Source organism: Thalassophryne amazonica, chromosome 12, assembly GCF_902500255.1.
Source record: "Thalassophryne amazonica chromosome 12, fThaAma1.1, whole genome shotgun sequence".
Lineage (NCBI taxonomy): Eukaryota > Metazoa > Chordata > Actinopteri > Batrachoidiformes > Batrachoididae > Thalassophryne > Thalassophryne amazonica.
Genome location: NC_047114.1, coordinates 103184801 through 103207679, shown reverse-complemented (window position 1 = coordinate 103207679; position 22879 = coordinate 103184801). Strand labels below are relative to the sequence as shown.

General features: G+C 44.9%; 1 protein-coding gene and 1 long non-coding RNA gene across 3 annotated transcripts in view; one reads left to right on the top strand and one right to left on the bottom strand.

The window, feature by feature from the left end:
* The window catches only part of si:dkey-181m9.8 (E3 ubiquitin-protein ligase RNF31), a 156095-nt gene that overhangs the window by 71334 nt on the left and 61882 nt on the right, over nt 1-22879 (bottom strand). For both annotated transcript variants that reach the window (XM_034183161.1, XM_034183162.1), the window contains exons 10-11: nt 18865-19047; nt 3604-3786 (exon numbers count right to left, since the gene is read on the bottom strand). In XM_034183161.1, coding sequence (XP_034039052.1) covers nt 3604-3786; nt 18865-19047 — 366 coding nt within the window. The remainder of the gene's footprint in view (nt 1-3603; nt 3787-18864; nt 19048-22879) is intronic.
* Nucleotides 10987-16660, top strand: LOC117521814. The gene is made up of 3 exons (XR_004564064.1): nt 10987-11006; nt 11145-11146; nt 16403-16660. It is a non-coding gene; the product is annotated as an uncharacterized LOC117521814 (long non-coding RNA).

Below are 22879 nucleotides of genomic sequence, written 5' to 3'. Positions count from 1 at the left end.
TGCTTGACAATGTCTCCCATATCAATAAAGCTCCACTGAAATTGAGGAGAGACAGAGACAGAGAGTGCTGTCCTTTCTCTTTAAGTCTGTAAAAATAAGGCTGTAAAAGTCTATAAAAAAATAAAAGTACTTAATTCTTTCACCAAAACATCAAATCTAGGGTTTCATCTTAGATGCGCCTTCTGGCAAATTGTAGCTCAACTTTTGGGTCTCCTTTTTTAAGAAAATCAACAACTAAAAATCCAAAAAAAAAAAAAAAAAAAAATCTAAAAATCAACAACAATAATAATATTAAAGAAAACAGAGGTAGTATCGGTATCAGCAGATATCCAAATTCAGGTTTTGGATCAGAAGTGAAAAATTGTGGATCGATGCATCCTACTTATCACGCTGCATTCACATGTCGCCTGCAAGCCGAAGATGGCAGGCCAGATATTACATCATTTTCAATGATTTTCATCATCTGCCGTTTACCGCAGCGACAAGGATAAACGAGAAGGGAAAAACAGACAGCGAGAGATCGATTACTAAAGAGAGTCACCTGGTTCACAATGACTCCATGGAAAATCGAGGAAGAGAAAACATGACACACTTCGGAGGAAGGCCAGGGCCCCCGTCTGGAGCCAGGCCCGGATGGAAGGCCCATCAGTGAGCGCCTGGTGACCAGGCTTGCCACGGAGCCTGGTCGGGCAAAGCCTGACAAGGCTTTGTGGACTTTCCATCTCCACCCTGTGGGCTCACCACCCGCAGGGGGAACCACTTGGTTCGGGTGCAAAGTCCTATGAGTGGCAGTGAAAGTCGAGGGCCTCAACTGACCAGACCCGAGTGGCAGAGGCTAGTTCTGGGGGTGTGGAAGATCATCTCACTGTGGGGAAAGGAGCCGGACCTTGTGCGAGAGGTGGAGCACTACCAGTTAGATGCGGTGGGCCTCGCCTCTACGCACAGCCTTGGCTCCAGAACTACTCTCCTTGATAGGGGTTGGACCTTATTCTTCTCTAGAGTTGCCCAGGGTCTGAGGCACTGAGTGGGTGTCGGGATACTCACGAGTCTCCGATTTTGTGATCATATCATCTGATCTGAGGCCGCATGTTCTGGACACTCGGGTGAAGAGAGGGACAGAGCTGTCAACTGATCACTATCTGGTGGTGAGTTGGATCAGAAGGTGGGGGAGGACTTTGGACAGACCCGGTAAGCCAAAATGGATAGTGTGGGTCAACTGGGAACATCTGGAGAAGCCCACTGTTCGACAGATGTTCAACTCACACCTCCAGTGGGGCTTTTCTGGCATTCCCGTGGAGCTTGGCGGCACTGAACCAGAACGAGCAATGTTCAAAGCTTCCACTGATGAAGCGGGGAGGTGTTGCCTGAAGGTCTTAGGTGCCTCAAGGAGTGGCAACCCTCGAACACCATAGTGGACACCGGTGGTCAGGGAAGCAGTCCAACTGAAGGAGTCATTCTGGGATATATCATGTCAGGGGGACTCCAGAGGCAGTTGCAAGGTACCGAGGCAAAGAGGGAGGCAAAGAGGTGGGTGTGGGAGGAGTTCGGAGCATCATGGAGAAAGACTTTCAGGTGGCACCAAGGTGCTTCTGGTGGACCGTGAGGCACCTCAGGAGAGGAAAATGGGGAACCATCCAAGCTGTCTACAGTAAGGATGGGACTCCGTTGACCTCAACTGATGAGGTAATCGGACACTGGAAGGGACGCTTTGAGGAACTCCTGCATCAGACCGGAGCGCCCTCTATATTAGGGTCAGAGCTGAAAGCTAATGGGGGATCATCATCAATTTCACTGGTGGAAGTCACTGAGGTAGTCAAACAACTCTGCAGTGGCAAGGCCCCGGGGGTTGATGAGATCCATCCAGACATGCAGAAGGCTCTGGGAGTGGAGGGATTGTCTTGGATGAGATGCATCTTCAACATTGCACTGAGGTCTGGGACAGTGCCTAAGGAGTGGCAAACTGGGGTGGAGGACCCCATATTTAATAAATGGACCAGAGAGTGTGTGTCAATTACAGGGGCATCACACTACTCAGTCTCCCTGGTAAAGTCTACTCCAGGGTGCTGGAAAAGAGGGTTTGGCTGATATTCCAACCTCAGATTGAAGAGAAACAATGTGGGTTCCGTCCTGGCCGTGGAACAACTGACCAGTTCTTCACTCTCACAAGGATCCTGGATGGTGCCTGGGAGTACACCCATCCAGTCTACATGTGTTTTGTGGACTGTGGAACACACTGCCACTACACCTACGTTCTGTGGACTCTGCTGGAATTTTTAAAGAGATGCTCACATTGCCACATTGGTCTGGGAACGCCTCGGGATCCCCCAGTCAGAGGTGGTCAATGTGGCCATGGAAAGGGAAGTCTGGGGACGCCTTGTAGAGCTGCTGACCCCGTGACCAGATCCCAGATAAGTGGTTGAAGATGTATGTATGAGTCACCTGGTTTTCATCAAGAAGATGTGAATAATCTGTGTGATATAACAGAGAAGTTAATCTATAACCTGACAAAATGTGAACTTATAAGCTGCCATTAGAGGCAGGGTTTCCTGTTCTAACAGAATGCTGTGCAAAACACTAAAACACTGTTGTGTCTTTCAATCAAGCAAATTATCATTGATGACTTATCACTGAAAGATGACAGCGCTTCACACGTCACCTGCAGTGTGCCACTGCAGATGACAGGAATTCTGCTGTAACGGCTGCTGTGACAGATTTTCTGCCACAGACGTGAATGCATCACTGCCGAGGACCCCAGCACCTGGAGAAGACCAAGGACACGTTCACACTTCACGTGGCTGACGACACGCCCATTTATCACCTGGCTGCAGCAGGGAATTTGGAGAGGTGGGGATGGGCCTTTTGTCTGCCTGGGATTGGGTGTCTCTCATCCAGGATCCAAGGGGGTTCTGCTGTGTGGTGAATATGGCAACACCGGTGCATGGACCTCACTTGACCCGCCATTTTGTAGGAAAATGTAGATCTTTGATTTTAATCTGATGACAAAAGTGATCTCAGCTTGCAATTATTTGGTGACCACTGCACTAAAAGAAGACTGTCCAGAGGAAACTGTCCATCACTGGGACAGAAGTCAAGACAGCAAACTGCAGACATGGGTTTGACCTGTGTCTTTGGACCGGACACTTCATCATCTGCACCGTCTCAGTCTACCCAGCTGTAAACGGGTACCAGCCTCAGTTGGGAATGTAACTTGCGATGGACTGGTGTCCCATCCAGGGGGAGTTGCTACGGTATCTGGGGACAAACACCAGTTGGATGAGTCTCAGGGCCTACATGGGACTGCCACCTTCACCAAGGAGATACTGTTTTCGTTGTTTGTCAGTTAGATTGTGATGAGGATTTTGAGGGTTAGGGAGACTTGACAGGGAGGTAGGCCTTAGATCAAGGAACCGTCATTTCAATAATGGTGCAAATCTGAATCAAGGAGCAGGTCTCAGTTTTCATACAAGTTTTGATCCAGATAAGAATTTTTTTCTTTTCCTAACATTAGATTGGCAGTAAAACACCAACTCACAAAAAGCCAAATATTAATTTTACAAATGAGTCCACAGAGACAAGAAATGGGGACAGTAATTAATCACTGACCTGTGTGTCCAGCAGGTTAAAGTAGTCCATGGACTCCTCCATGCCGCCTGGACCACTGACCTCTGGCTGACCACACTGAGGACATGCCAGCTGTTCGATGCTCCTCTCCATGATGGCTGATGAGAAAAAGGCCTTAAAACAGCTCTCGCACAGAAAACAGGAGCAGTGGGTCATTGTGACGATCTGTTTCAAAAACAGTCACAAAGAAGACTTTCAGTCCCGACTGCTGGCCTCAAGGCAAAAACCTGAAGTGTTAAGTCCTGGTCACACCGAACAATGAACGATGAATAATGAGCCATGTGGCGTGGAGTTTTTTTTTTTTTTTTTGGTATGAGTGGAGTTATTCTCAACTCAACCTTTATTTCTAAAGCATGTTTAAAACAGCAGTCAACCAAAGTGCTGTACAGCATTAAAAAGGGCACCAATTGTAAATAAATATAAGTAAAAATAAAATTGCAACAGGCAATAAAACAAATAAAAGACAAAGTAAAATAAAGAGTAAAAAGTAGTAGGAAATAATTTAATTTAATTTATTTCATTATATCGTGCCAAATCACAACAAAGTTGCCTCAAGGTGCTTCATACGAGTAAGGTCTAACCTTATCAACCACCAGAGCAAGAACACAGGCCACAGAAAAAACTCCGTCTGATGATGCAATTTGGGTGAAGAAGTCGAAAACACAGACATGACAAGAGATCATAACGGACTACGGGGGTTCTTCCATGTGCACTGGAGCTGTCAGTGTTCATGCAAGGAATCACTTCTCCATGGAGGGACTCATCTAGAAGATTCAAAGTGCACAGCTGAGAGGTGATTCTGGACTTTCCAGGGTGCAGAGAAAACGGGCTGGATTTTGCTGAGAAGTGACAGCAAACCCTCATCCTGTCTGCAGAGGAAACAAAGTAAGACCTTCCCCAAAGATACTCCATTTCAAGTCCAAGCATCTCTGCCCGGGTAGGACAGCTGTACCAAACTAACCCTCCAGTGTTGGACATCTCCAATGCCAGCACATGTCTGATCCTGCCATCAGCTGTGAGCCAACAAATCTCACTGAAAAAGATGACATTTTGATTCACGAGATCACTTTTTTGCTGTTCAGCTTCAGTTCAGTGTTCACTGTGTAACTGATTTAAAACATTAAGTGTTAACGGCTCTATTTAGGTTTGATGGTATTTTACGAGGTCTGTCCAAAAAGTAACGGACCTTTTTATTTTTTTCAAAAACTATATGGATTTGACGTGTGATTGCATCAGCCAAGCTTGAACCTTCATGCGCATGCGTGAGTTTTTTCACGCCTGTCGGTTGCGTCATTCGCCTGTGGGCAGGCTTTGAGTGAGCACTGGTCCACCCCCCTGATCGGATTTTTATTGTCAGGGAAATGTCTGATTTGGAGCTTTGCTGCATCAAATTTTTCCAGAAACTGTGAGAGACCTCCAGGTGGACACCATTCACTAAATTCGGATGGCTTTCAGGGATGATTTTATGGGGATCACACAGATTGAGGAGTGTTACAGCTGGCTTAAAGACCACCCACAGCGACTGAGAGCACGCCGTGTTCCGAGCGGTGATCGACATGCTCAAATGAGCAGATCATTTCCAAACTGAATGCTGTGTTGATCCGGGACGTCGTCTGACTACGACAGAAATGGCAGAACACGTGGACATCAAGACTTTTTCGGCACATTCCACTGTTACAGGAGTTTTTGTCATGGAAAGAGGAGCGGAGGAATGCGCCACCGTGTCGTGAATGGCGCGGGACAAAACCACAGGAATTCGCGTGTCGGGACGGAGCCGCATGGCGCAAACCAACGCCGTGATGAAGCCTCACAGGACATGTTCTGGCATGTCCAGCTAATCCACAATTTCTCGGATAGTCACACGACTGAAAAGTCACCGAAAGCCGTCTGAAAGCCGTCCTGTGAGACCAATACAGAGGTGGTTTTGTACCGCGCCATTCGCGGCATGGTGGCGCATTCCTCCGCTCCTCTTTCCATGACAAAAACTCCTGTAACAGTGGAATGTGCCGAAAAAGTCTTGATGTCCACATCTTCTGCCATTTCTATGGTAGTCAGACGATGTCCCGGATCAACACAGCATTCAGTTTGGAAATGATCTGGTCGTTTGAGCCTGTCAGTCGCCGCTTGGAACGCGGCGCGCTCTCAGCCGCTATGGGCAGTCTTTAAACAGGCTGTAAATCAAATCAAATCAATTTTATTTATATAGCGCCAAATCACAACAAACAGTTGCCCCAAGGTGCTTTATATTGTAAGGCAAAGCCATACAATAATTACAGAAAAACCCCAACGGTCAAAATGACCCCCTGTGAGCAAGCACTTGGTGACAGTGGGAAGGAAACTCCTCAATCTGTGTGATCCCCATAAAATCGTCCCTGAAAGCCATCTGAATTTAGCGAATGGTGTCCACCTGGCTGTCTCTCAGTTTCTGGAAAAATTTGATGCAGCAAAGCTCCAAAGCCTGCCCACAGGCGAATGACGCAACCGACAGGCGTGAAAAAACTCACGCATGCGCACAAAGGTTCAAGCTTGGCTGATGCAATCACACGTGATTCAAATCCATATAGTTTTTTAAAAAAATAAAAAGGTCCGTTACTTTTTGGACAGACCTCGTACACTCTTTAGTAGAATCTTATTATTATTACTACTGATTTACCTTCATGCACCTTAGTTGGCTCAGAGTGGGTGAGTCGTCCTCCACCATTTTCCAAAAGCCAGGAGGTTTTTTTTTTTCAGGGCATGACCTCACATATCAACACATTTCTAAGTAGTCAAACTTTGTTAATATCTCTGATTATTTTAATTAATTTTTGCTGTGCACAGCATTAAAACTGGACCCTGCTGCACCATCCTTCATTTGTGCACACTCTGGTGTGATATTCATCAGTTCTCTATTTGATCTCTGAGCAAAACCCCGGCAAGAACAAAAAAGAAACGCACCCCTCTCCAGACTCAGTGGACCACCAAAAAAACTGACGAAAGAGACAAAGACATACATGATGGATCTGTCTTGTGGGGACAGTGTTATCTGAGACATCTGCCAAAGACTACAAAGTACTACTGAGCGGTTCACAAAGCTGTTTTTAGTCAGTAGGAGGTTTGAAAGAGCTGCCCATGGTGTGAGAGTTAACCCATTTCCATGGCGCAAAGAGGAAGCAAGTTTGATGACTGCCCCAGAACAGAGTGTCAGTCCAACACGGGTTACTTCTCCAGCCAATGCTGGAAACAGCTTTGGAACTGTATTGGGCCATTGCTAATGCAACAGCTTTGGATGGTATTAAGTCCTTACAGGCTGTGAAACCCATCAGGCCAATGCTTACCTCTGCTTTCTGTGACATGAAGTGGACTCTCGTACCCAACTCTCCCTGGACAGGATGCCGGCCCACTGCAGGTTACTTCCCATTTTGCAGCTGGGTGGTCTAAGCTGATACAAATTAAGTGCCTTGTCCAAGGACATAAACAGGTACAGTGAGCGGGATTCAAATCCACATCTACATATTAGCAAGCCAAGTCAAGTTTGGGTTAGGGATGGGACTGATCCGATCCCAGATCAGTATCAGGTTCGGATACCGATGTAATTCACGTATCGGAAAATACCAATCCAACCCGCGACACTTTCCAATATAGGAGAAGAGCCACTGTGAATCCTCTCAACTGCTGCTGTTTGCTCTCTGCTTGTTTACTGCTGAGCGGGAGGCGGGGGGACAGGGAGGTTTTCTGAAGTCGGCTGTTTGAGAGAGCTCTCTTCTGGAGTGTTCTAGTTGCAGGTAGCGGCAAATTTCTGCCTGGCTCTCAGGTTCAAATTGTTTGTTTGTCGAGCGGATTTTCCGAAAAATTAACTGAATTGTTGCTGAAAATGTGTGCTAACGAACGCTATGAAAAGCCAGCACAGCGTGCAGCCGAGGAGGAGCTGAACAGAGATTCTGTCCTTAAAAACCCTCCATTAAAATCCTACGCGTGAGCATCACTGATGATACATTTACTTTACAGGTGAAAGGCTTTGTGTTTTAAAATTTAAATTTGCACAGCACAAAAACAGCAAGAAAGAAACAAAGAGACAGAGAGGAGAGAGACAGGCAGAGAGAGAGCGAGAGACAGACAGAGAGAGAGGGAGAGAGACAGACAGAGAGAGAGGGAGAGAGACAGACAGAGAGAGAGGGAGAGAGACAGAGAGAGAGGGAGAGAGACAGACAGAGAGAGACAGGCAGAGAGAGAGAGCGAGAGACAGACAGAGAGAGGGAGAGAGGGAGAGAGAGGGAGAGACAGACAAACAGAGAGAGAGACAGACAGAGAGAGAGGGAGACAGACAGAGAGAGACAGGCAGAGAGAGAGGAGAGGAGAGACAGACAGAGAGAGGGAGAGAGGGAGAGAGCGACAGAGAGAGACAGACAGACAAAGAGAGAGAGACAGACAGAGAGAGGGAGAGAGGACCTAATTTTGAATTTTTACTCTTGCTTTGACAATGTCTCCCATATCAATAAAGCTCCACTGAAATTGAAAATTGAGAAGGAGAGACAGACAAAGAGAGAGTGCTGTCTTTTCTCTTAAGCCTATAAAAAAAATAAAAGTACTTAATTCTTTCACCAAAACATCAAATCTAGGCTTTCATCTTAGAGACAACCTTCTCAACTTTCAGGTCTATTTTTTAGGAAAATCCTCATATAAAGCAGAGTTTGGTATCGGATCGGAAAGTATCAGTATTGGCAGATATCCAAATTCAGGTATCAGGATCGGAAGTGAAAAATTGCGTATCGGTGCATCCCTAATCTGGGTGTATGTGCTGGTGCTGTGCTTTGCTGTATCCACAACACCATGGAACTGCTTTGGGTCCTGGATGCCAACCACCCAGGCAGAACAATCTCTAAAATAACCATCTATTTGCTGCAGCCAGGTGAAAAATAAGCATGTACTTGAGCCTCTTCACTCACTGGGGTCCTCCACACTCAGACATCTGCGTGCTGGATCACACACAGAGAAAGGGGCCACACGGCCAAAATGTCATAGGTGACGCTCCCTCACAATGTAATTTAAATTTATTCCATTTATATAGCGCCAAATCACAACAAAGTTGCCTCAAGGTGCTTCACACAGTAAGGTCTAACCTTACAAACCCCCAGAGCAAGAACACAGGAGACAGTGGTAAGAAAAATCTCCCTCTGATGATTTGAGGAAGAAACGTCAAGCAGACCAGACTCACAGGGGTGTCCCAATGCTTAGGCCATTCTAACAGAACAAAAATTTACAAAGCTTAAGAAACAAAAACAGGAAATTTTTCTGGGTAGGCTCTCAGTTGTCCAGGTGGCTTCCATAGTAGAGAAACTTGAATCTTTGAATCATTAGGAGGGACAGCTGTCCTGTCATTAGGAGGGTGCTAACTAGAGCACAATAGGTGCTAATTAGAGCTATTGTTTTAGTCACTAGCCTGTAGCAGTTGGCCTCTCGGTAGGAGGGGTCTGGTTAGGTTAAAAACTCCAGCTCTTGTTGGGTTCTATTTAATTCTTCTCTACAAGAGTCAAGACAGAAGTCAGGACTACCAGAGCAAGAATTTAGCTGAGGAAGCTTCTGCGATTTGAAGCGAAACGTCCTCACGTCAAGCAAACCCAGTTCCAGTCGAAGATTCAAGCTTCTCTACTATAAAAAAAAACAGGCAATCAAAAAAATCAGCTGCATCATCTCAGGCATCTTGCTGTCAGTCCAGCATCCATTGTCCACTGACGATAATCCCACGTATTTCCCTCTGCACCTCAGACAGAGAAAAACTACACCTAAGGTATACGAGGTCTGTCCAAAAAAGTATCGGACCTTTTATTTTTTGCAAAAAACCATATGGATTGAATCACGTATGATTGCATCAGCCAAGCTTGACCTTCGTGCGTATGCGTGAGTTTTTTTCACGCCTGTCGGTTGCGTCATTCAGCTGTGAGCGGCTTTGTGTGAGCAGTGGTCCACCCCTCTCGTCGGATTTTTATTGCAAATAAATGTCTGAACGATTTGGAGCTTTGCTGCATTCAAATTTTTCCAGAAACTGTGAGAGAGCTCCAGCTGGACACCATCGGAAAATTTAGATGGCTTTCAGCGACGATTTTATGGGGATTACACAGATTAAGGAGTGCTTCAGCCGGTTTAAAGACCGCCCACAGCGTCTGAGAGCGCAGCACGCTCCGAGTGCCGATCGACAAGCTCAACCCCGCTCAAACAACCAGATCATTTCCCACGTGAAGGCTTTGTTGATCTGGGACGTCATCTAACCTTTCACAAAAAAGGCAGAAGGCATGGACATCAGCACTTTTTCGGAACATTCTACTGTTACAGGAGTTTTTTTTCATAGAAAGAGAAGCGGAGGATTGCGCCACCATGCATGGAGCAGGACAAAACCACCTCCGTGTTGGTCTCACAGGACGGCTTTCAGGTGGCTTTCAGACGGCTTCTGGTTGCTTTTCAGTCGTGTGAGTATCCGAGAAATTGTGCATGAGCTGGACATTCCCCAACATGTCCTGTGAGGCTTCATCACGGCGTTGCTTTGCGCCATGCGGCTCCGCCGTGATGCGCGGAGTTCCTCCGCACGTCTGTCTCAATTGCCGAAAAAAGTGCTGATGTCCACGTCGTCCGCAATTCCTGTGCTAGTCAGACAACATACCGGATCAAGACAGCGTCCAGTTTAGAAATTCCACTGTTACAGGAGTTTTTGTCATGGAAGTGTTGGGTATTTCTCCTCCAAACATTTTTTAAAACCTTTAACAAGACAAACAGAGTCAAGAAACACCAGTGAGACAGAAAGTCAAATTTTACGCGCGGAGTGCAGTCAGGCTGTACACCAAGGCTACACTAAAGTCTGGCCTGCTTTTCCGCTCTTTTTATTAAGAGACGCCCTCATCACATAAACAAAAAACTTGTCCTAAGGGTGGGGGTGATGACGCAAGACAAGTTTCTTCCCGTAACATAAACGCATACGTCAATAAGTGCAGCTGTAAGGAAGAACACTTTCTTTTACACAGGTCAGCACATCTCGTTCGTCTGTTGCAGTTATCAGCTGTTCTGCATCTGCCTGAAGTGTCCTGTCCTTCACACTCCTTCACACTAAGCACCACATCACAACAGTCAAAACGTTCTCTTACTCCCAGTCGTTAGAGGCTGCGAAAACAAAGTTATATTATAATAATAAGTACATCCAGCCCTTCATTCCCCAGCTCAGATTGACCCCAGAGTGCTAAAACAAATTGAATTCTCAGGATTGCGTTAAGACAGGTGCAAACAGCACAACACCGTTCTCATGAGAAAGAAGACAAAGCTAAAACAAGGTTGAATAACACGTACATTCTCAGGGTGAAGTGCAAAACAGCACAACACCGTTCTCATGAGAAAGAAGACAAATGTACAAATGTTTAACAGTGATAACATATATACAAAAATCTTTAACAGAAAGAGCAAAGCAAATGCCTTGATGAAGCCTCACAGGACATGATCTGGCATGTCCAGGCTCATCCACAATTTCTCGGATACTCACACGACTGAAAAGCAACTGGAAGCTGTCTGAGCCATCTGAAAGCCGTCCTGTGAGACTAACACGGAGGTGGTTTTGTCCCACGCCATGAGCAGCATGGTGGCGCAATCCTCTGCTTCTCTTTCCATGAAAAGAAACTCCTGTAACAGTAGAATGTGCAGAAAAGTGCTGATGTCCACGCCTTCTGCCTTTTTTGTGAAAGTTAGACGACGTCCCGGATCAACAAAGCCTTCACGTTGGAAATGATCTGGTTGTTTGAGTGGGGTTTGAGCCTGTCGATCGGCGCGCTCCGAGACCCTGTGGACGGTCTTTAAACCAGCTGGAGCACTCCTTAATCTGTGTAATCCCCATAAAATCGTCATTGAAAGCCATCTAAATTTTCAGAATGGTGTCCACCTGGAGGTCTCTCACAGTTTCTGGAAAAATTTAATGCAGCAAAGCTCCAAATCGTTCAGACATTTATTCGCAATAAAAATCCGACAAGAGGGGTGGATCACTGCTCACTAGAGGTAGTGTTACTGTATAAAACACAGTGAGAATGACTGGTGTGATGTCAACCATGCAAGGGCACTCCCAGTAATCTCAACATGATTTTCCAGCCTATCAAGCAGAATATGATGATCCACGGTATCAAATGCAGCACTAAGATCTAACAGCACCAGAACCGTAGTGGTGTACGAAGCAGAAAGCATGTTCTAAAGGCAGAATACAGTGGGTCAAAGAGATTATTCTCAGTAAGGTGGTCCACGAGCTGCTCTGAAACCACTTTTTCCAAAATTTTAGAACAAAATGATAGATTTATAAGTGAGTAATGTAAGTGATGCTCCTCCTCAGCCTAGTCTCTCTTAGTAACTGCTCGTTTGATACAAAGTCATTCCAACAGTACCCAAGGATCCTCCGAAGAGACCTAGTACCAAAGAAATCCAATCATTTGCCTTAGGTTACTGGTTCATGACCAAGACTAACAACCATATAGCAAGACAGGCAGCCACAAGGGGTGTGCAGCCAGTACATTCTGAGTGCCGGTCCCAAGCACGGATAAATGAGGAGGGTTGCGTCAGGAAGGGCATCCGGCGTAAAACAAGCCAACCAACTATGCAGACTAAGAATCGAATTTCCATACCGGATCGGTCACAGCCCAGGTTTAACAACGTGCGCCCACCGGTGCTGTTGCCCAACATTGTGCCGGTGGAAATTGGGGCTACTGCTGGGCGAAGACAACGAAAGAAGAAGAAGAGGAGAACGTTCCACAAACAGCGGGAGAAGAAGAAAACTAGAAGGGTGGAAATGAGAGTGGGGACTTTGAATGTTGTAGTCTGACTGGTAAAGGCAGAGAGCTGGCTGATATGATGGAGAGGCGTGCAAGAGACCAAGTGGAAGGGAAGTAAGAGCAGGAGCATCGGCGGTGGGTACAAGTTGTTGTACCATGGTGAGGACAGGAAGAGAAATGGTGTCGGGGTCATTTTAAAGGAAGAATATATTAAAAGTGTGTTGGAGGTTAAACGAGTGTCTGACAGGGTGATGAGTGTGAAGTTGGAAATTGAAGGGGTAATGATGAATATCATCAGTGCATATGCCCCACAGGTAGGTTGTGAAATGAAGGAGAAAGATGATTTCTGGAGTGTGTTAGATGAGGTGGTGGAGAGTAAACCCAAACATGAAAGAGCGGTGATAGGCGCGGACTTCAATGGGCATGTTGGTGAAGGGAACAGAGGTGATGAGGAACTAATGGGTAGATATGGTATCAAGGATAGGAATGGGGAAGGACAGATGGTAGCTGATTTTGCAAAAGGATGGAAATGGCTGTGGTAAATACCTACTTTAAGAAAAGGGAGGAGCACAGGGTAACATAAGAGTGGAGGAAAATGCACATAGGTGAAAGAAATCAGAGACTGTAAGGTGGTGGCAGGAGAGAGTCTTGTTAGACAGCACAGTATGGTTGTTTGTAGGATGACTTTAGAGGTAAAGAAGAAGAAGAGAGTGAGAGCATCAAGCAACCCAGTCCAGTCAAAGATTCAAGCTTCTCTACTAAAGAGAGTGAGAGCTCAACAAAGAATAAGATGGTGGAAGCTGAAGGAGGAAGACTGTTGTGTGAAATTTAGCGAGCAGGTGAGAAAAGCACTGGTTGGAGGGGAAGCAATTTTGGACAACTGGAAAAGTACTGCAGATGTGGTGAGGGAGACAGCTAGGACAGTACTGGGTATGACATCTGGACAATGGAAGGAAGACAAGGAGACTTGGTGGTGGAACGAAGAGGTCCAGGAAAGCATAAGGAGAAAGAGGTTGGCGAAAAAGTTTTGGGATAGTCAGAGAGATGAAGAAAGTAGACAGGAGTACAAGGAGATGCGGCATAAGGCGAAAAGAGAACTGGCAAAAGTGAAGAAAAGGGCATATTGCGAGCTGTACAAGAAGGTATAGTAAGGAAGGAGAAAAGGACTTGTACCGATTGGCCAGACAAAGGGACAGAGCTGGAAAGGATGTGCAACAGGTTAGGGTGGTAAAAGATGCACATGTTAATGTGCTGACAAGTGAGCAGTGTGTGCTGAGAAGGTGGAGGGAATATTTTGAAGAGCTGATGAATGAAGAAATGAGCAAGAAGGCTGGATGATGTGGTGAGAGTAAATCAGGAAGTACAAGAGATCAGTAAGGAAGAAGTGAGGGCTGCTATGAAGAGGATGAAGAGTGGAAAGGCAATTGGTCCAGATGACATTCCAGTGGAGGCATGGAAATGTCTAGGAGAGATGGCAGTAGAGTTTCTAACCAGATTGTTTAATAAAATCTTGGAAAGTGAGAGGATGCCTGAGGAGTGGAGACGAAGTGTCCTGGTTCCTTCTTTCAAGAACAAGGGTGATGTGCAGAGTTGCAGTAACTACACAGGCATAAAGTTGATCAGCCACAGCATGAAGTTATGGGAAACAGGTGAAGATCTGTGAGCAGCAATATGGTTTCATGCCGAGAAAGAGCACTACAGATGCAATGTTTGCTCTGAGAATACTGTTGAAGTACAGAGAAGGCCAGAAAGAGTTACATTGTGTGTTTGTGGACTTAGAAAAAGCTTATGATAGGGTGCCAAGAGAAGAGCTGCGTTATTCTATGAGGAAGTCTGGAGTGGCAGAGAAGTATGTGAGGGTAGTGCAGAACATGTACAAGAATAGTGTGACAGCGGTGAGATGCGCAGTCGGAATGACAGACTCATTCAAGGTGGAGGTGGGATTACACCAAGGATCAGCTCTGAGTCCTTTCTTGTTTGCAGTGGTGATGGACAGGTTGATGGATGAGATCAGACAGGAGTCCCCATGGACTATGATGTTTGCAGATGACATTGTGATCTGTAGTGAGAGTAGAGAGCAAGTTGAGTCTTGTCTGGAGAAGTGGAGATATGCTCTGGAGAGAAGAGGAATGAAAGTCAGTAAAAGCAAGACTGAGTACAAGTGTGTGAATGAGAGGGAGCCCAGTGGAATAGTGCAGTTACAAGGAGTAGAAGTGGTGAAAGTAGATGAGTTTAAATATTTGGGGTCAACTGTTCAAAGTAATGGAGAGTGTGGTAGAGAGGTGAAGAAGAGAGTGCAGGCAGGGTGGAGTGGGTGGAGAAAGGTGGCGGGAGTGATTTGTGACCGAAGAATATCAGCAAGAGTGAAGGGGAAAGTTTACAAGACAGTAGTGAGACCAGCTATGTTGGACGACTTAGAGACGGTGGCACTAACAAAAAGACAGGAGGCAGAGATGGAGGTGGCAGAGCTGAAGATGTTGAGATTCTTTTTGGGAGTGACGAGAATGGACAAGATTAGGAATGAACATATCAGAGGGACAGCTCAGGTGGGACGGTTTGGAGACAAAGTCAGAGAGGTGAGATTGAGATGGTTTGGACATGTGCAGAGGAGGGACCCAGGGTATATAGGGAGAAGGATGCTGAGGATGGAGCCACCAGGCAGGAGGAGAAGAGGGAGGCCAAAGAGGGGGTTTATGGATGTGCTGAGGGAGGACATGCAGGTGGTTGGTGAGACAGAGGAAGAGACAGAGGACAGGGTGAGATGGAAACGATTGATCTGCTGTGGCGACCCCTAACGGGAACAGCCGAAAGACAAAGAAGAAGCAGGAAGACAGGCAGCACCAGGACCCTAAAAATACTTGGACCTTTGCTCGCCTGCAAAGATATCGGCATTGACAAACACCTCTGTCCTAGTGACCTCATGACTCCATAAGCTCTTCCCAGACACCCCTCGATCTCAAAGGCCGAGGACCACAAGACATGTATGGTCACTGCCGACGTTGGCAGGCCAGCTCCATATCCACTGAGCTACCTGCTTTACAACAGTTCTGGATTGTATTGGACTATTACTAGCACAACAGTTTGGGTGGTTTTGGATTGTTAATGATTATCTTATGAATACTCATATTATATTCCTAAGTTTAACCATCTCTATGGGTGACTACACCCATAACAATATTAAGTTTCTATTTCTCTGTAACTGGATTTGTACCACACCCCAGCTTATCTGCATGACGCATGTTATCTGTGTGTTCCAGTTTGAATCAGTTTAGCTACACGGCTTGACACAACACCACTATATGATCCAATAACCTTCTGATCACAAGATATGGGTGGACCACACTTCTGTTGCTGTGAAGCCAATAGGAGCAGGTTGCGAGAACAGGTCCACCCATTGTAATGGGGAGGAGACTCCCGCATTCTATAAAAAGCCACTGTACTTGTGTTTGTGGCTCTTCTTGATCCAGTTCCTGCATAAGCTCTGGCTGTATAGAGCCCAGATCTGTGTGGCTTTCCATGAGATTTCAATAAACTTTTTCTGTATTTAAAGTATAGTTGTCCAAGCCCTTTGTTCGGGACAGTTTCATAAAACAGCTGGGTCATCACAGGACTATTACTACCACAACAGTTTTGGAAGATATTGGACTATTATTAATGCAAGTATTGGATGGTTTTGGACTAATATGTACATGTCATGGACATGAACAAGCGAAGCTCTTCAGCATCTCACCATGTCATTTAGGTCCTTCAGACTTTTTTTAGTTAATGTTTCTGGGGGGCATTAGCATGGGTAAAACCTTCAGTCTATGGGGGGCTTCGCTCCCCCAGACTCCCCAAATACGACCCTCTTAAACCCCCCCACACACACACACTTTAAGCATTTTCTTTATTTGCATCTCACATGCCTGGAAAAGTCCTCACCATCTCATTTAGGTCCTTCACACTTTATTTTCAGTAAATGCTTCTGGGGAGCATGAGCATGGGTAAAAACCTTCACCTTCTTCACCTTTGAGTCCTGTTTCACTGTGGACTCAAAATTTGGCACTTCCTATTACAGTCTCAACCTGCCACTGAATTCCTGCGAGATCCCACAAGATCTTGTCTATTGTCAATCCAGGAAGTGTCCATCCAGAAGTGTTCAACATTTGACATTTCCTTTTTATTATTATTATTATTTTAATTTAATGAGACAAACAAAAAGTTACACAGAAACCTTACAGAGGATTACAGAGAATACTATGGCTATGGCTTTGGCTATGTGCCACAGGCTTTTAAGGTGGCAGTAATTAAACCATTACTTAAAAAAGCATCACTTGACCCAGCTATCTTAGCTAATTATAGGCCAATCTCCAACCTTCCTTTTCTCTCAAAAATTCTTGAAAGGGTAGTTGTAAAACAGCTAACTGATCATCTGCAGAGGAATGGTCTATTTGAAGAGTTTCAGTCAGGTTTCAGAATTCATCATAGTACAGAAACAGCATTAGTGAAGGTTACAAATGATCTTCTTATGGCCTCAGACAGTGGACTCATCTCTGTGCTTGTCCTGTTAGACCTCAGTGCTGCTTTTGATACTGTTGACCGTAAAATTTTATTACAGAGATTAGAGCATGCCATAGGTATTAAAGGCACTGCGCTGCGGTGGTTTGAATCATATTTATCTAATAGATTACAATTTGTTCATGTAAATGGGGAATCTTCTTCACAGTCTAAGGTTAATTATGGAGTTCCACAAGGTTCTGTGCTAGGACCAATTTTATTCACTTTATACATGCTTCCCTTAGGCAGTATTATTAGACAGCATTGCTTAAATTTTCATTGTTACGCAGATGATACCCAGCTTATCTATCCATGAAGCCAGAGGACACACACCAATTAGCTAAACTGCAGGATTGTCTTACAGACATAAAGACATGGATGACCTCTAATTTCCTGCTTTTAAATTCAGATAAACTGAAGTTATTGTACTTGGCCCCACAAATCTTAGAAACATGGTGTCTAACCAGATCCTTACTCTGGATGGCATTACCCTGACCTCTAGTAATACTGTGAGAAATCTTGGAGTCATTTTGATCAGGATATGTCATTCAATGCGCATATTAAACAAATATGTAGGACTGCTTTTTTGCATTTACGCAATATCTCTAAAATTAGAAAGGTCTTGTCTCAGAGTGATGCTGAAAAACTAATTCATGCATTTATTTCCTCTAGGCTGGACTATTGTAATTCATTATTATCAGGTTGTCCTAAAAGTTCCCTGAAAAGCCTTCAGTTAATTCAAAATGCTGCAGCTAGAGTACTGACAGGGACTAGAAGGAGAGAGCATATCTCACCCATATTGGCCTCTCTTCATTGACTTCCTGTTAATTCTAGAATATAATTTAAAATTCTTCTTCTTACTTATAAGGTTTTGAATAATCAGGTCCCATCTTATCTTAGGGACCTCGTAGTACCATATCACCCCAATAGAGCGCTTCGCTCTCAGACTGCAGGCTTACTTGTAGTTCCTAGGGTTTGTAAGAGTAGAATGGGAGGCAGAGCCTTCAGCTTTCAGGCTCCTCTCCTGTGGAACCAGCTCCCAATTCAGATCAGGGAGACAGACACCCTCTCTACTTTTAAGATTAGGCTTAAAACTTTCCTTTTTGCTAAAGCTTATAGTTAGGGCTGGATCAGGTGACCCTGAACCATCCCTTAGTTATGCTGCTATAGACGTAGACTGCTGGGGGGTTCCCATGATGCAATGTTTCTTTCTCTTTTTGCTCTGTATGCACCACTCTGCATTTAATCATTAGTGATTGATCTCTGCTCTCTTCCACAGCATGTCTTTTTCCTGGTTCTCTCCCTCAGCCCCAACCAGTCCCAGCAGAAGACTGCCCCTCCCTGAGTCTGGTTCTGCTGGAGGTTTCTTGCTGTTAAAAGGGAGTTTTTCCTTCCCACTGTGGCCAAGTGCTTGCTCACAGGGGGTCGTTTTGACCGTTGGGGTTTTTCTGTAATTATTGTATGGCTTTGCCTTACAATATAAAGCGCCTTGGGGCAACTGTTTGTTGTGATTTGGCGCTATATAAATAAAATTGATTTGATTTGATGCGCATGATGATTTGATTTGAAAAACAACATAGCAAAGAACAGGTTAATAAAAAAAAAAAACTGATCAAAACTAGGGGGTAATTATATAAAAAACACTTTCTAAAGGTAAACACATTTGACATTTCTTGTTTCATTGAGGCCTTAAAATTTGGCACTTCCTGTTTCAGTCTCAGCTTACCAATGAATTCACGTGAGATCCCACAAGATCTCTATTGTCAAACCAGGAAGTGCTCAACATTTGACATTTCCTGTTTCACTGTGGACTCAAGATTTGGCACTTCCCGTTTGGGACACAATATACCATGAGCGGGCTTGGCACAGCTTCTCTCGGACTAATAATGAACTGTCTGCTGTGTTTGGTACAGTGTTGGTGCAGGTGCACTGTTCCCACCTTTGCGAATGAGACCTGATCTTGACAGATGGGGCAGGTGTGCGTCAGGAACTTCAGGGCAGAAGACACATCTTTGTTGAGCTGAACTGCCTGCAGGACATCATCAGTGCTGAAGTTCTTCCCCTCAAAGGACAAGAGACTGAGGAACATGGTCACTTTGTCAGGAGGAAGACAAGCTGTGATCTGTAGGATAAAGAAAGCAGAAAGTAATCAAGAAGTCCACAACAGAACAGACCCAAACTCATAAGACAGGGGGCAAGAGACCTACTATAACTTGCATACAGACTCAAAGATTTCAGTTCAATTTATTTAAATTCTTTTTTTTTTTTCATTTATATTGTGCCAAATCACAACAAAGCTGCCTCAAGGTGCTTCACACGAGTAAGGACTAACCTTACCAACCCCCAGAGCAAGAACACAGGCCACAGAAAAAACTCCCTCTGATGATGCAATTTGGGTGAAGAAGTCGAAAACACAGACATGACAAGAGATCATAACGGACTACGGGGGTTCTTCCATGTGCACTGGAGCTGTCAGTGTTCATGCAAGGAGTCACTTCTCCATGGAGGGACTCATCTAGAAGATTCAAAGTGCACAGCTGAGAGGAAGAACACAGGCCACAGTGGTAAAGAAAAAAACTCCCTCTGATGATAGAGAGGAAGAAACCTGAAGCAGCCCAGACTCACAGGGGTGACTGCTTAGGCCATTCTAACAGTTATAAGGTTTTACAGAGCTTTACAAAGGTGAAGAAACAGAAAACAGGAAATCAAAACAACGTGACACAATAACAAAAGAATATGTTTTTGATGAGAAGTCCACACAGGCGGTTATGACACAGGCAGTCCACATGCTGTCAGTGGGCCTGTTCCTGCAGAAATGTCCATTTCAAATGCAGACTGCAGTGTACAGTCTGTCAGTCCGGCATCCTGTGTTCAGTAGCCGTCCCACTATCTGTACCTTGGCAGAGAGAAAAAGAGCAGAATCAGACTCCCAGAAAAACGACACCTAAAGTATAATTCATCAGCAGTAAATCGATAGGGAAAGCAGAGAAAATACTAAGGTGATCGCCGGCCGGCCACTAGCTGTAAGCTTCACTAATGCCCAGAATTTTGATGAAGTTGAGGTTGAGACCTGTCCCATTACTAATAAAATGAATTTAAAAGAGTAAAAAGCATAGTAACATACTCTGCCAGTATGCTAGCCATACGAAAGGGAAAATAAGTGCATCTTAAGTCTGGATTTGAAAGTCTCGACAGAATCTGACTGTTTTATTGAAGCAGGGAGATCATTCCACAGAACAGGGGCACAATAAGAGAAAGCTCTGTGACCCACAGACGTCTTATTCACCCTAGGGACACAAAGTAGTCCTGCACCCTGACAGCGTAGAGCCCAGGCCGGTACGTAGGATTTAATTAGATGAGCTAAATAGGGAGGTGATGGAAGAGGCATGATGTCAATATTTGTGACAATGGTACCATGCACGAGGGCCAAATCCAGTGTATTTCCACTGTGTCAAACCCTGAATGCATTGCTGGAATCCTAATCCATCTATGATTTCCATAAATGATTTGCAGAAGGGTCAGAAGGCTTATTTATATGAATGTGGAAATCACCAACAATCAGAATGTTATCTCCATGGGTTGACAAATTAGAGATAAACTCACCAAATTCATCTAAGAATTCAGAATATGGGCCCCGGGGCCTATATACAGTGACAAAGTCGCTTGGTTGATTTTTATTCTTCTGACCTTAACTACACGTAGTATCCTGGGTAGAGCGGAGAGTCAGACCCAGTGGTGGGCACAGTACAGCTAATCCGATAGCAGATAATTATCAAAGCTAATGTTTTTGCTCGCGGATTAGCTTTTTAGATAAATTTTAAGACCATCAGCGGACCAATTATCTTCCAATAACATTTTTTTTTTTTTGCTGCTAAACTCAGCAAAGTTTAACTGTCACAAACATTTGTAAACCCTAAAATCAAACATTTTAGTCTGTCTGTCATGTGTTTGTAGCAGACTGGCTGGCTGTCGCCTGCTGATGATGTCAGCGCAAAAAGTGCAAAACATGACTGGCCGGTCAACACAGGGAGCATAGTGGGTAGTGTAGTTCAGGTTCACTTTGGACATTACAGTGTTTCTGTCCCTTGGAAATTTGCTGCAAAACCCATCACACGTCATGCAAAAAGAATTATTTAAATATCTAAAGGACACTAGATTACTTCATCACATTTAAACAAATGACTATGGCTGCCAGGAGTTAAGGTTTTGTAAAATCTCAGTGATCAGTCATCAGCCTGGTAGGTGGCTGTAAATGCACCTTAAGATGGTGCTGTCCGCCACTGGATTCAAAAGAAAAAGAAGAAGAAGAAGCCCACTTGACACAAAAACAAAAACGGACTAATTTTAACATTATTTTTATTTTATTTCTTTGTGGCTGACGGTATCGCCAAGACTCTGTGGGAGAGAGGAGCTCTCACGGTGCAGCTGTGTACAGACTGGGACGTTTCTTCACTGTTTAGACTGTTTTGGATCATCTCAGGACGATTATTTTTTCTGATGAATCCCACTGATACTAACAGGTAAGAATTTATATTTACTACATGTACGAGGTCTATTAGAAAAGAAACCGACCTTTTTATTTTTTTCAAAAACTATATGGATTTGAATCACGTGTGATTACATCAGCCAAGCTTGAACCCTCGTGCGCATGCGGGAGTTTTTTCACGCCTGTCGGTTGCGTCATTCGCCTGTGGGCAGGCTTTGAGTGAGGAGTGGTCCACCCCTCCCGTCTATTTTTTCATTGTTCAGGAATGGCTCAGAGACTGGCGCTTTGCTTGATCAAAATTTTTTCAGAAACTGTGAGGCACATCCAAGTGGACACCATTCGAGAAATTCAGCTGGTTTTCGGTAAAAATTTTAAGGACTGATGAGAGATTATGGAGTGTTACTGTCACTTTAAGGACAGCCCACGGCGCCGGACAGCGCGCCGTGCTCCGAGCCACCGTCGTCAGCCTGTTTCAAGCTGAAAACTTCCAAATTTAAGCCTCTGTTGACCCAGGACGTCGTGAGAGAACAGTGAAGTTTCAGAAAAGGTCGGGATCAGCAGTTTATCCAGACATTCCACTGTTAAAGGAGATTCTGTAATGAAAGACGTGCGGACAGATTCGCGCGTTGGCATGCAGCCGCTCATGGCCCGGCGCCACAGAGAAACACCTCCGTGTTGATAACCATTCCTAAAATTCAGGCGGCTTTCGATGGTTTTCAGTCGAGTGAGTATCCGAGAAATTGTTTAACAGCTGGGCATGTTCAAACTTGTCCCATAAGGCTTCCAACGGAGGTGTTTCTCTGTGGCCGTCCGCACGTCTTTCATTACAAAATCTCCTTTAACAGTGGAATGTCCGGATAAACTGCTGATCCCGACCTCTTCTGAAACTTCTCTGTTCTCTCACGACGTCCTGGGTCAACAGAGGCTTAAATTTGGAGGTTTTCAGCTTGAAACAGGCTGACGACGGCGGCTCGGGGCACGCCCTCTGGCTCAGTGGGCAGTCCTTAAAGCGACAGTAACACTCCATAATCTCTCATCAGCCCTTAAAATTTTCACAGAAAACCAAAAATTTTGATCAAGCAAAGCGGCAGTCTCTCAGCAAGTAGTCACACAAAGGAATTCCAACGGGAGGGGTGGACCAGTGCTCACTCAAAGCCTGTCCACAGGCGAATGACGCAACCGACAGGCGTGAAAAAACTCTTGCATGCCCACGAGGGTTCAAGCTTGTCTGACGCAGTCACACGTGATTCAAATCCATATAGTTTTTGAAAAAAATAATAAGGTCGGATACTTTTCTAATAGACCTCGTATGTGCCAATCAATGCATTAATGGATGTATTTCGGTTGTTTAAGCCGCAGGGTTCAAAGTGTGTGAAAAAAAACAGCAGCTTTTAGTTTGTAAATGACGGTGTATCTAATACCGAGATAAACTGTGACTTCTAATACTGTGATTTACTGCTTTTTTTTG